We start from the raw sequence: 14,437 nt of genomic DNA on the forward strand, positions 1-14,437 counted from the left end.
GTAGAAATGTGCAGAAAATTAAATGGCATGTGTAAAAATGTCTCGTACAGGTCCTGGCACAACCATCGCCCCTCAAGGGACGTGAGTGTCCCTTCCTTTGGCCTCCCCAACCCCCGTGCACATATCTTGCACCTGTCAGACCCACAAGACCGTGAGCCCCTCTGGGTCCTTGAGGCTTGCCAGCCCCCTGGCATCGAGCAGCTTCCCCGCCTACGTCTGGAGGTGAACACACACCCGCGGCAGATGGAAAATGAGCTCAGATCACACACAGCCTTCTTCCCCCATAATCGGCTTGCTCTCCCAGAGTGGCCCCGAGAGGAGCCCCGTGATTGGGGTCATGAGTGGCCGTGTTGTTTCCAGTTAGGAGGAGGAGCTCTGTTTGTGACAGGCCGCAGCTTTCGGGTATTAGGGGAGGTAGCATAGCTGGGCGTCGTTGGCAGGCATTTTTCTCTGCTCCGTATTTCGATTGTGTATTCTGTTTATTATCATTATTGTTGGGAGAAGACAACCAAGGACACGCGGCTCAAGGAGCCGGCCCCGGAGCCAGCATTCAAAACTCGATCCGCCTGCCTTCTGAGCCTGTGCCCACTGAGGACACGGCCCCTTGCTCAGGGGGCCCCGTGACGGGAAGGGAATGCTCTACCTGCAGCGACTTTTTTGCCGTCCTTCAGCTGGTTGGCCACGTGTTCCGGCAGCATGGCGTACAGCAGGGTCTCGGTTTTCTTCTTTTCAATGGCCAGGTGCCTGGACAGGACCCGCAGCTCCTCCTTCTTCCTCTCCAGCTGGTTGGACAGCTCGATCTCAGCCAGGCGCTGCTGGTTCAGGAGGATGAGATCCCTGGTGGTGTCGTGCGGCGCGATGTCCGACAGGTGCATTCTGCGCTGCTCCAGCTCTTGCAGGCTGCGGAGCTTCGGGGAGCACACGTAGGCCATGCACCGCACGGACTCCATCCAGATCATCTGGCCTTTCCGTCACGGAGAGAAACGCCACAGTACCGCGCGTCACTGGCCGGTGACACGGCTCGCCACCCCGTCACCCCACCGCACGTTCTCCTCCCTCCCTTTCAGCCACTTTTGGTGAAGGCTGGTCTCTAGGTCCCTCCTCGCTCAGCTCCGTCCCAGGCACCTTCCTCTTATGGAGGTGCCCGTCCGAGGCTTCCGAACCACCCTCTCCAGCATAGCCTGTCTCCCCCTTCCTGAGCCCTCCTGCTGTTGGAGGGTCTTATGCAGACCCCCCCCCCCGCCCCCCCCGCCACAGACCTCACTTCCAGGGACTTCCCTGACCCTGCCTTCTCTCTGAGATCCCCCTGACTTCCTTCAATGTTTCTTTTAGGTTTTTTTTGCTCATGACTTCCATGCTGGCGTTCCCCAGGGTCCTGTCTGGGTGTTGTCATGGGAATACACCACGGCGTCCCACATCATGCTGACAGTGAATCTGAATTTCCAGAGAAACGCTACCTCCTGGAGGTGCCTATTTCCTTAAAATTTGTTTATTTTATTATAAAAGCAGTGTGCATGCGTTGCAGAAAATGAAGAAAGATGAAGAACAATCACCTATAATCACACCGCTCAGATAATTACTAAAATTTCTGTTGTCTTCTTTTTGTAATCTGTATTTTTCATTTAAAATTTATAATAGATATATCCTTTGATAGCAAAATTATAGATGTGCATCATACTTTTTGCTGGGTACATTGATTATACCATATTTTATTTAAGCAACTCGCTAGCTTTGATGATATTATGTCCCTTTCTATCAGCCTATAAACAACATGGCAGCGACCAAGCTTAAGGTCATTGTGCACATTTTGTTAAAGATATAATCTTAGAGGGCTGCCCGGGGTGGCTCAGGGGTTGAGCGTCTGCCTTGGGCTCAGGGCGTGACCCCCGGGGTCCTGGGATCAAGTCCCCCATTGGGCTCCCTGCAGGGAGCCTGCTTCTCCCTCTGCCTGTGTCTCTGCCTCTCTCCCTCTGTCTCTCATGAATAAATAAATGAAATCTTTAAAAGAAAATTACCATCCCAGATCGAATATTAATGTTTCCCAAAACTCAAAATTTAAATGTATGTAATCATAGAAAAAAAGGTATAATCTTAGGAATGGAGTTATTGAGACAAAAGAATATGCTCATTTTTAATGTTTTTGATGCATATTGCTAAAATGTCCTCAAAAATGATTGTGACAATTTACCTTCTCCTCAGCAGTGATTTTTTTTAATTACTCATCAATATTTGCACGTGGTTGTCTGCAGGTGCTTATTTCCTCGCATGTGTACCCAGTCCCTGCTTTGGGCCCGGCACAGTATCCTAGGCACTGAGGAGACAGCAGTGACTCACTGGCCCAGCCGCTGCCCCCAAGGACCTCCCGTCTCGTCCTTCCTCAGCTATAACCACACCTTCAGCACCCAGTTACCCAATCATTGTCCTCAGCATTCTCTGTCTTCTGCAGCCCCTACATCCAACCCCCAACTTCCGCTGTGCTTATCTCCTGAACCTGTTCCTCCGTGACCCCCACCCCCCCAGCGCCACCACCACCACTAAAACCTCTCGCCAAGTCTCTGGTGGCAGCCTGCCATGTTCCATCCACCTTTTTTGAGAAAACTGGACAACTCTGTTGGGTCCCTTTCTGAGCAGTCTCCCCAAGGCCAGAGAGCCGTGGGGGAGGGAGGGTGAGCTCCTTACCTCGGAGTTTGAGGGCAGGCTGACTTTTCCATGCCTCAGGCATCTTTTCTCTTCGTGCCTTCAGGACGAATTGACTATTGATGAATTTGCAGATGCTGAAAATGTTGAAGGCCACTTGAGGGTGAACGATGGAGAAATACTCATCTAATGGAATCTTCTGGGTTTGGAGTCCGGGGACATACTTCTGAATGTTCACTCCAGCTTGCTTGACCCTCAGCTATCCACAGAGGACAGATGTGAGCCCGCGGAACAGAAAGCAACCTACACCAGACATGGGCCCTTGACAGTATCATCATCCCACGTACTTTGTGACTCACGGGGGGAAAGGGCCACTAATGGAGTAGACCTCGAAGAAGGAATAGATACTATTTTATAAAGTGGATCTGCAGCTAGCCTCTCAGAGGAAAGGATCGTATGGGGTGCTCAGAAGCAGAGCTCCCACCAACAGGAAGCAGGGTTTAAAACTCTCGGTTGGGCTGACAGTTCTTCCCTAACTCTGTGGGATTTCTCTGTCCCTTCCTGTCTCTCTCTCTCGGACTCTCCCCTGTTTCCTCTCTTTAGAATGCACTAATAAAGAAACTAGCAAATTCTGTAGCTTAGATCTGACGCCCAGGCTCGGATGGAGGTGAGGAGCCCTCCACTGCTGTGTCCAGGGAACACACAGAGGGAAGAGGCCAGACGAGAATCCTGGACACAAGCTGTCCACTGCCTGCAGAAGCTGACCCAGAACACTTCACGTCACTAACCGTGGGCTGGCTGTCAGGCTACAGACATCGACCCCACATTATAAACTATCAGGAGACTTTCTCTTATTCTATGCCCAAAATGTAAAAAGAAAAAGTTTTAAGATGCACCAGAATCTAAGACATTAATAGTAGTTATACTAGCATCCTCATGGCCCTGGGGAAATGCCTGGGACACCGCTTCATCCTTCCCCAGTCATTTCTTACAGGAGTGTTTGCCTCAGCTAGATCAATTCTCTGCGAGCAGACGTGACCCTCCAATGAGTAAATTTCATAGAATCTGTATCCATAGCGGTCAACTAACTAGCAGGCGATAAATCAAACTGTCTCTGCTTTCAAATAAGCATCACAGAACATTGCAATTACCTGAAGCCATTTTTTTTTCTGAAGCCATCTTTTTAAATGATATTTTTTACCAAATTCATTTTGCCTAATTGCCCTTTAAATGAATTCATAATTGAGCACCTGGGTGGCTCAGCGGTTGAGCGTCTGCCCTTGGCTCAGGTCATGACCCTGGGGTCCCAGGATTGAGTCCTGTGTTGGGCTCCCTGCTCTATGGGGACCCTGCCTCTCTCTCTCCCTCTGCCCACCATTCCCCCTGCTCGTGCGCTCTCCCTCATTCTTTCTCTCCCAAATAAATGAAATCCTTTAAAAAATGAGCTCAGGGGATCCCTGGGTGGCTCAGCGGTTTGGTGCCTGCCTTTGGCCCAGGGCGCAATCCTGGAGTCCCGGGATCAAGTCCCACATTAGGCTCCCGGGATGGAGCCTGCTTCTCCCTCCTCCTGTGTCTCTGCCTCTCTCTCTCTCTCTCTCATGAATAAATAAATCTTTTTAAAAAAATGAGCTCATAATCGATTCCGGTGACAGATATGTCATCCAAGGAAATGATAACCAAACATTTTCTATTAATGCTCATCCTCATATGTCCCACAAAACCATGACAGGAGTTGGCACAGACCTCTCCCCTGCCTTCACGATGCAGGAAGAGAAGCCTGGCGAGACTGGGACATCCACAGCAGCCACGAGGACGGCAAGGAGTCACATCTAAGATTTCACCGTCATCACTGTTCTTTCATCTCAGTGTTGCAAACTTCAGTGTCACTTCAAACCTGCCCCTGGGCTCACGAGTCCAGACCCCCTGGCCCTGCTCCCCACCCACATGTACGGAGAAGATCACACATTCTGTTTCTGGAGGATGCCACACTGAGAAAGAAGTCAACGGTCCCGCCGGGCTACAGCCTCGCCTCCCTGGGGGCCCCACAGGGACTTGAAGGTCACCACCAGTCAGGGAAAGACCGTACAACATAGTCCCTCCCCAGCTTATCCCTAAGCCGAGTACAGAGGGGAAGGGCCTCTTACTGATTCGTCAAACACAATGTGGAAAGGAAAAGCCTTGCAGAATGTCTTCGGTTCAATCCAGAGCCGCTCGGGATAAACTGGCACAACGGTGTTGGTGGGCTGCCCTGGACGTGGAAGAGGAGAGGAGGCCTGTCACGGCGGCCGCGGCCGGCACACAGCGGCCCGAGGGGGCGGCCCAGGGCCAGGCCGCAGGCTCCAGGTGGCCGCGGCCGCTCTTCCAAATGCACAGAACACTTGCTGCTGGGCTGAGCAGCCCCCCACCCCTGCCAAGTGTCTGCCCGCCGCCGAAGCTTCTGGGCCAATTGAGTATGTCTCGCCAGGAAAACAGAGCCCGCATTGAGGCGGTGACAGCCAGACAATGGGCCAGCCGAGCAGAGCGTGTGCGCCCGGCCCAGCGTCAGGGACGTTTGCCATGGGGCTCTCTAGACTGACAGTTTGGGTGGCACATGAAAATTTAACCACGGCCCTATTTGGCAGGGGGTAGAGATTCGAAATGGAGCCTTTTTGATATGAAAATCTCGCAGACAAAGGGCGTCAATTGTGTGTTTGACTTGCTTGCCACCACTTGAGGGACTCAAAATGCAGCCTTTGAGCTCTGCACACCTCCTCCCAGATGCGGTCCCGACCACGATCACGGGGCTGATGGGAGCGCGGGCCCTCATTCTGGCTGCATCGGGGATGCTCATCACGGGACAGGCTTGGCGTCAACAAGGGCACCTTGAGAGCCTGACGCCTTCATTTGTCACATGGGAGAGGAGGTCCTGGCTCTGGGCCATACAGCCCCTTGGAGACAGGGCCAGAAATCTGCTTTCCTGGCTCCTGGTCCAGTGTCCTTTGCGCTACTGGACACCGTGGTTATTAACTGCAGACTTCCAGGCCAGAAGTGCATCCCAGTCCAGAAGGCCTTGTGCTTGAGAGTATATCAGTCCTCGTCCTCCTTCCTGTCAGCACAGCAGCCAACTGGGACCAGTTCCCATCCTGTCTCCAGTGGCCTTCCCTGACAAGCGAGCGGGGAGCCTGTGTCTCTGCCCCAGCTCTGCAAGGGGCACGGCACAAATAAAAGGGCCACAGGAAGGCGACTTAGGCCCTGATGTTCTACAGTTAAAAACCACGCCTGCCCGATCGGAGCTCTGCAGAAACTGGGGACATCACAATCCTGGAGGCCTTTGCCTGCCTGCGCACCAAGCACTTACTCTGCTCTGAAAGTCGAGGTCGGGAGAAGGGCACACTCACCTTTTCCAAACATGACTATGCTCCTCACAACCTCCCAGGGGGATTTCTTCACAGGACAGACAGAGACACTCACATACTTCTCTTTCATCCTAAGGAAAGCTGCCTCCAGAGCCTGCAGATGGTAGAGAGACAAGCACGGGGGTCTGGTCATGTGACTGGCCCTGTACCCGGACATGCACAAGCCCAATTTGCTGTAACTGGGACCAGAGGAATGGCAAGGCCTTGCAAGGTCAATTTTAGCAAGACTTCGTTATGCCCAAGATTTTTATTGAATTAATTCTGATGTCTCTCTGCCAAAGGCAGCAAGGATTTTTACATATCTCAAGATGGGGCTGGCAGAAAAATTACACGTGAACATCTTCTCTTCCTGGGGTTGAAGATTCTGTAGCAAACAGACTCTGAGGTGGGCTTTGAATGCTCTAAGATGTAAACACCGTGTGCTCCAGGAATCAGAATTATCTGGATGTCTTTGTAAGCTGTGCGGACCCAGAGAGCTGTGTACCTAATACACGTAGTACCTAAATAGATGATGCTCACTCTGCAAGTTGCCATTGAGGCAGCCGATCACAGGACCGTGAACTAATTCCAGACTCCTATCTGGCCCCAGCTGTAGAAGTGGGCACTTAGGACTTCAGGGGTCAATTTATTTTAGAAGGGTTGCAAAATAAGCCACCAAATCCAAATTTTTGGCCTTCGTATTCATGTTTTCAGAGGTGGAAATGTTCCCGGCTAACATTCATCCTTAGAAAACTTCCTGATGTTTATCCAAGTTTTCTCAACCAGGGATGATTTTGTCCCTCCCCCTTCCCTGGAGACACCTGGTGATCCCTGGAGACATTTCTGATCACCACAACTAAGGAGCTGAGGAGCAGGGTGCTACTTGCGCCTGGTGGGTAGACTAGGAATGCTGCTAAATATGCACAAGACACCCATAATGACAAACGTCTGGCCCAAAATATCAATAGTGTTGAGATGGAGAAACTCTGCCTTAAATCCACTATCCGAGGGTCCATTTGGTTCTGTTCCTTGCATAGGTGATTCTGAGACTTGGAGCTCCCCTGGGAGCATCTGTGCTCTCTGAAGACATAGCAAACCCAGTACCTCTTGGTCTCTCCGGAAGTCCTGGCTGTCTTGTAACCTGTTTGGTTTTGCCGTTCTCATGTGTCTGTGAGACTTCTGCACAACAAGGAACACAACATGCTCCTTCTTGCCTGTCCTCTCCTCTTCCCTATTCATGTGGACGATATCCATGGTCACCTCAATGTCAAAGAAGTCTTTGGCCACAGCCTCGATGATACCTACAGCAGAGGGACACCTCATGGTGAGGGATGGCAAGAGGCGGTTTTGTCAGCAAAAGTCATAAAATAATCAAGTTATACGACTGCAGGTGAATATTCCAGATATTACAAAGCCCAGGCCCTGTGTCAAGATAGGGAGCACAGGATAGATGAATAAAATTAAAAATAAAATACCTCAGGTAGAGGTTTAAGCTATACACGTCTGGATACCATATATGTCCCTGCCACTCTAATTTCTAGTTCAGCATCTATTATCAAATTAATCCTGATGTGTCTCTGCCAAAGGCAGCAAGGATTTTTACACATCTCAAGATGGGGCTGGCCGAAAAATTACACGTGAACATCTTCTTTATTTCAGGAAGGTATTTAACTCACGAAACAAACTCTAGAAATAATGTAAACAGAATCCAGTTGTAAAAGCATGAAGGATCATGTTTTAAAAAGAAGTGCACTGGAAATCTACCCCAGGGTTATAACATAAGCATGGGAAAAGCATGCGTAAAGATGTTCACCACAGCACTGCTTACTACAGCAAAGAGTGGTATCAGCTAAAGATCCAACAACGGGACTAGCTAATTACAATGCGGAACGTCACTCAGCCGTTGAAAATGGGTTTCAAAGACCATATGAAAACATGGCAGGATGCTTTCTCCATAAAGCTGAATACACAAAGAAAGCCTGGTATGAAATAATAAATATCACAAGTATGTAATTGCTCGCATAGTTTAAAATGCGAAAATAAAAAATGGAAAGTATTCCTTCTTTTGGAAGTTTGGGAACTTATTTTAATGGCCCAAAGACTTTGCGAGTAATGGTTAAGATGGCAATAGAGTCAGATGATAGAAGAGCTGAGCTGGCTATTAGCCATCCTGCGGGATTTATGGAGAGACCATCCTTACCGCAGAGACCTCATAACCGTGGTACTGGTTAAGCTGTTCTCCTACCCGGTACAATGTGGCACAGACCACTCCTATCCGAGTAGTAATGGAGAAGCATTCTCCCGTCTGCTCCTCTCTCCACACGGAATGATGGTGCGTTCATCTCCTAATCAAAAGACAGGACATGTTTCTCCCAGTGAACACAGTGGTGTATATGCTTTTGAGGCTTTCTGAAACCACAGTACGTATCCATTACAGCACACACAACTACAGCTCCAACCTCTCTCCAATCACATGAAATCCACCATAATTTTGGCCGCTATATGTCAAGAATTTGATACTATCCCTAATTCCTTAACCTACTCTATATGGTAAGTGTTCTTCCCTTTTAAAGAGGAAGAAACAGGCTCAGTGGAGTCAAGACAAGAGTAAGAGTGGAATAATATTTGGACCCCGGTGAGCCTTCCAGCCACGCAGGCTGCTTCTACCCACACTCCAAGGTGGGGCCAGCTGCTGTGCCCGGCCTGTGAGTGACCAGGGGTGTCTTCACCCTCAGAAAGATCAGAAGCTCAGAGAAATTTGGAGGAGAGTTCATCTCTCATTCTGGAAGTACATGTTGTCCGCAGCGTAAAGTTGCACATTAGGAAAATCAAGATACATCAGAAGAGATCGTCTTTCTCTGGGAACAAATGCTGGCATTCAAGTATGCACCATCTCATGGTAGATGTGCTCAGAAAATAAGGATGAAGACTTTGCCTGGGGGAGCCCCCGGGGCAAGTAACCTCTCCCCACCACTTGGTTAGTAGGCCTCTCAGCACCCGGGCCTACAGCTTGTCGTCTGGGTGACAGAAGAGATTAAGAAGGTGGGTTCCTTCCAAAGATCTTGGTAGATCTTTGCTTTCTTCTATGGTGGGAGGATTTCTAGTTAAAATGAGTTTCTTTTTTTAAAAAAATATTTATCTTTGCAAAACATATACACAGGGAAAGCATATGTTTGTATATATGCATGTTTACATCTTGGTTAAATCTTTTTTTTTTTTTATATCTTGGTTAAATCTTAAGAGGATTTGAGGCAGCACATGTAAAAAGCATATAATAAAACAGGAAATGAAAAGTTATTTAAAAAAATTATATCCAAACCCTACATGGTGAAAAAAAAAAAAAACAGAACCCAGAGGGCTAAAATGAAAAGTCACCTGCTCTTGCTACGACCTCCACCCTCACTCCTCACCCCCAGCCTAAGCCACCTGCCAGAGACACTTCTCAAGGTTTGTGCTTTTAATTCCTCTGGTCAGTCTATCCAGCTCTCTATATAGTAAGATTTACTTTTATTTCTTGATTAAAATAGGGTTTTATGAATCAGGGCAAAGGGGAATTAATGGGAAGCAGACCAGAGCATGGTCTTTGGGAAAGAGGCACAGGTGGGGTAGTGTCCCCTGGCTCAGCCACCACAAACCTGGCAACTCGGGGCAATTATTTGACCTTCCTGGACCTGATTTCTCATCTATATCATAAGAAGAAAAAAAATTAGAGTACCTAATCTTAGGGGCGTTAAGGAGGATAATTTAATGTTTGTATGTTACTTAGTCTAACACCTGCCTCATAATTAGCACCCAATGAAAATTAGCTTAAAAAATAAGATTAAAGGCACAGCTATAATCAGAAACATATACCTTAAGGCATTGATACATTACTAGAGGAAGACCTAAAGAAAAGTCAGCATTATCTTATTTTACTTTCGCCTAGAGAGACAACCTATGATGTTTAGCCCTGTGTGGCTATCAGGTATCACCACGTGTATTTTATTACAGCGTGAATACCATAACAGGTACATATTTTATTCATCTCATCGTGCACAAAAAACTCTCACACCCTAAGAAGTTCTATTCTTTTTCTTAAGATTTTATTTATTTATTTTTGAGGGAGAGGGCGAGGCAGAGGGAGAGAGACTCTCAAGCAGACTCCCCACTGAGCGCAGAGCCTGATGCAGGGCTCAGTCTACGACCCGGAGATCATGACCTGAGCTGAAGCCAAGAGTTGGACGCTTAAACAGTCTGACCACCCAGGCTCTCCTGGCAAGTTCTACTCATTACCATTAGTTTTGGCACGTGAAGGAATGACGCGTGACTACCCCAGAGGAGAGGTAGTAGGAATGGTGTACAGACCGTGGGCTGGAACGTCAGACCCTCAACACCATTCACCCTTTTTCCTTAGAGTGGCAGTTATATGGTGAGTACAGTATCTGGAGCATAAAAGATATTCCATAATATTTTTTGGTTTAATGAATGAACGGGAGAACATTAACATTCTTCACAACCGTGACTTGAAGTATTGGCCAAATTTTCAGATGAAAGAGGTTATATTAAAAAACCTCATGGGAGATGATTGAAGGAGCCAAGTGTATTCCTTTGTATCCTAATTGTGGTGCTTTAGCTAAGAAATTTTAAAGGGAGTTGCCATATGAATTATTGTAATTTTTAAACTGGCCATATTGAACAGAGAGAAAAGGGAAAAGAAGGAAATTATTATTATTTATGAAACACCTTTTCTAGCCTGCTGATGGTTCTGGGAGCTTGCACATGTGATCTCTTTTAATTCACTAAATAATGGGAGATAGGATTTTTTTCCTCCCCTTTATCCCTTTGCATCTCTGTTTGCCCAATGCCTAAAAATAAAAGGGCTTAGCATAGAGTAGACACTCAAAACCTGCTTAGTAAACGAATAAGTGAAAACCTCGAGGTCCAGAGAGGGCATCGCACAGCTAGTAAGCTGCTCAGACAGCGTGGTCGGCCCATCTAACCCCATAGCCAGGGCTCTTGCTAGGCCTCTGTCCTCGAGCAGTTCACAGGGTAACAGTAGGACAGACCCACGTACTCATCCTACTTGAAGTCTGTTGAGGTTTGCAAGTTTCTTACAAACTTTCTTACAAACTTCTTATGTGAGAAACAGAAAGTAACCATTTTCCCAGCAAGCATGTGTAAGGGTGCCTCATGGTTGAGGAGGCACTTTAGCACATGCATTCCCATTTTATGCTCATGGCAACAACCCCTCAAGGGAGGCTACGAGCATTAAATATAAAATAGTGAAGAAAGGCAACCTCGACGGCTCAGCGGTTTAGCGTCTACCTTGGGCTCAGGCCGTGACCCAGTGTCCCAGGATCAAGTCCCGCACTGGGCTCCCCGCACGGAGCCTGCTTCTCCCTCTGCCTGTGTCTCTGCCTCTCTCTCTGTGTCTCCCATGAATAAATAAATAAAATCTTTAAAAAAATTAAGAATAGTGGAGAAAGAGCTTGGTAAACTATACAGGGTCCTAAAAATAAATATAAATAATCTTACATAAAATAAACTATTATCAAAAAATGGGTAAATGCCATTTTGCCTCTTTAATAAAGCATTTTCTTTTCCAAAAAAAGGAAAGGCAGCCCAGGTGTTTGGATTGCCAACGATGTCTACAAGCAAGAAAACCGCGGCATGAACTCCAGGAGGATACACGCCCACAGGGGAATTCCTCCCCCCTCCGGCGGTCGCCCAGGGGCTGATGGCTTCCGACTCTGGCTCTTGGCCCTGCCAGGTGCTTCGTGTGATGCAGGAGGGAGTGTGGCTGCGGGAGCTGTTTCTCAGCTCCACCCAGGCCAGGACACCCGAGGGGGGGTTTCGCACACCCCTGACCTGCTTGCCTCTCAGCCTTTGCTCCCGCCGGGAGAGGCCCGCCATCCGGGTTTCATGCCAGAGCCACACCGCGCCTCCCTGTCCCCTGCGCCACAAAGCGACCTCTTCAGCTTGCCCCCCTGACGGTCGCCAGCCGGGTTCTGGAAGCGGCCAACGTGCATCCGTCACCCGGTCCTTCCCTCAAAGAACTCCGGACCCCACGATTCTGAGCCCCTGCGCCCGCTCCCTCCTGGGGAGGTGGGAGTGGCCACCCCGCCACGGGCACTGGGGGCACTGGCCGCCCCCGAGAGCTGCCGAGACCCGACTCCGGAGGCCTTACCTGGTACGAGAGCGCGAGGTAGCTGTGGAGGGCGTCCAGGTTCTCGATGAACTCGGGGAGGTCTCCTCCCAGGGTCCGCAACATCCGATCATAGCCGGACATCTTACAGAACTTGAAGAAGTGTTCCCCGAAGAGTTTCAGGATGGCTTCCGTGGAGACCCCTGCCGAACCCAAAGCAAACCCCCAAATAAAGGCCCCTGCCGGGTGTTGGCTCCCGGGTGGCCGTCTTCGATTTCCAAAGGGTTCAAGTCCCTCCCGTGTGATGCGCGACGGGGCGGCTCCCACAGCTTGCGCTTCCTCGACGTAAAATGGCAACGCTGGCACCTGTGTCATCGGGAGGACCCAGGGCAGCCTGGGCACCTGGAAGGTGCTCACTGGACGCGAGTGTCCCCGAACCCCACCTGTCTCCTGCAGTCGCCACCGTGTGAGTCCCTGGAGGGCCCCGAGGGGATGGGAGGCCGGGTGTCCCTGTGCCGGCCGCGGGTGCCGGCCCCCCTACCGCCTTAGACGCCTGGAGGTAGGCGGCCGCGAAGTGACATAAGCTACGTCGGAGAAAGAACTAGTACGGCAGCAACAACACCGACACACTTGTCCTGATGGACCGGGAGAGGAGGCCAGAGCTGGCAGGGACACCCCCTTCCTGCCTCATCCTCTCTACACCCCGGTTTCCCTTCGGGGCGCACCTTTCGCCTCGCACCCTCCGCAGAGGCCCCTCTGGATACCCCACGTCGCACCGAGTACTCTTCCTAAGGGCTGCCTTTTATTCTCTTCCCAACTGTGTAATACTTCTGGGGGGGCAGTGACCTCATCGCACACATTTCCTATGTGAGACACCAAGTAGGCGCTTGCTGAATACCCGGGGGGGGGGGAGAGGCGTGGCCTTAGCGGGGGCTGCGCCGTTGCAGCGGCCGGGAGGCGACTGTTCGCTCTATGGAGGTGGCGTCTCTCCCGCTCCTGCAGTACCCGGTAACCCTCAGACGTCCCCCAGTCAAGGTCATCAGTTCTTTTGCTCCGCGCTTGCCAGAACCGTGTGAGCGGCGAGTCTTCCGTCACACCTCCTGGTCTGCAGGGGACGCGTGCTCTCACCGAGGCCGAGAGTCATCGTCGGTTGACCCAAGCCAGGGGCAGAGGCTCTGACTAGATTCGGGCATTTCCGTACCACATCCCGCGGGGGCCGCAGCAGCGAAGAAGCCGCCTGGCCCAGCCGGGGCGAGGGCTGCCGAGGGCGGTCACTGGCTCAGGAGGCAGGGCCCTCCTCCAGGGGTGGCCCGCTCGCCGCTGGGCGGACATTCCCTTCGCTACCATGCGGCGCTGACGGTCACAGGTCTTGGGGGCCGAGACCAGGTCTGGAACGCGCAGGCTCGCCAGGACCTGCGGAATTCACCGTCCCCATCCTTGGCTGGGGAACGTGAGGGGCCCTGCGATGCGCTGGCCGGGTCCGGGGCGCCGGCGAGGGGCCTTGGGGGTCCGCGGAGCCACCTGGGAGGTCGGGGGAGGTCGGAGCGCTCCCAGCCTGCCTGCTCCCCACGCTCCTGAGCGGCGGGTGCCGGTGGCTCAGTGTCCGCGCCCAGACCCTCAGGCAGACCGCTGTCTGGCAACCTGACCGGTTGGAGTAAGGCCTTATCAGGGGTGAGTCGTATGCGCGTCCCAAAGACACATTAGCCAGGTCTTTTGAAGGTAGACAAAGCTTGGGACGGCAGGGCGGGGTGGAAATGGCCTGTGCTGCTTGCTTCTGTTGGGGTCCCTGCCTACGGGGCCATCCCGAACCTGATGCATGCAGGCTTGTCTGTAGGAGCCATCAAGAGCCACCTGCCAGGCCCCACGGACCTGACATAAATTCCACTCAAGTCCTCTCCCTTGCTCTTGAGTCCCTGGGAGGAGAGCTCCTGAAACCCCCGTGGACAGGTGTGCAATCATCGCTTCCTCTTCCCCCCCCAACCTCCTTTTCTGCTAAATCCAGCTCATTCAGGCTGAGAAAAAACAGCTGTGCCGTGCGTCCCACGGACGGGAGTTCTGAGCAGGTGCATCCTGTTACTGGCCAGAGAAGCCTAGATCCCGGAGGCCCCCTCCTCCTGGGGACACGCACCAGAGGGCTGGGCTGCCTGCAAGCCAAGCAAGGTGTGGCAGGGTGACCGTGGCCGTTTATGCCGAGAGACTGTCTGCTGAGCCTTCCTCTTAAATCTGAAAACCTACAAAAATTCATGAAGATGCTTGTTCCAGACCCTCAGTGTTTGGTTCCTGGGCCCCAGCTCCATTAGTA

The 14,437-nt window shown here is 51.0% G+C and overlaps 1 protein-coding gene across 1 annotated transcript; it reads right to left on the reverse strand.

Moving 5' to 3' along the window:
* Positions 1-608: 608 nt before the first annotated feature.
* LOC140608263 (guanylate cyclase soluble subunit beta-2-like) lies at positions 609-970 on the reverse strand. The gene has a single exon (XM_072783249.1). It carries the CDS (start codon positions 957-959, stop codon positions 609-611), a length of 351 nt encoding a protein of 116 aa, XP_072639350.1. The 5' UTR covers positions 960-970.
* Between the last annotated feature and the right edge of the window lie 13,467 nt (positions 971-14,437).

The sequence above is a fragment of the Canis lupus genome, chromosome 17, assembly GCF_048164855.1.
Source record: "Canis lupus baileyi chromosome 17, mCanLup2.hap1, whole genome shotgun sequence".
In the NCBI taxonomy this organism is placed as follows: domain Eukaryota; kingdom Metazoa; phylum Chordata; class Mammalia; order Carnivora; family Canidae; genus Canis; species Canis lupus.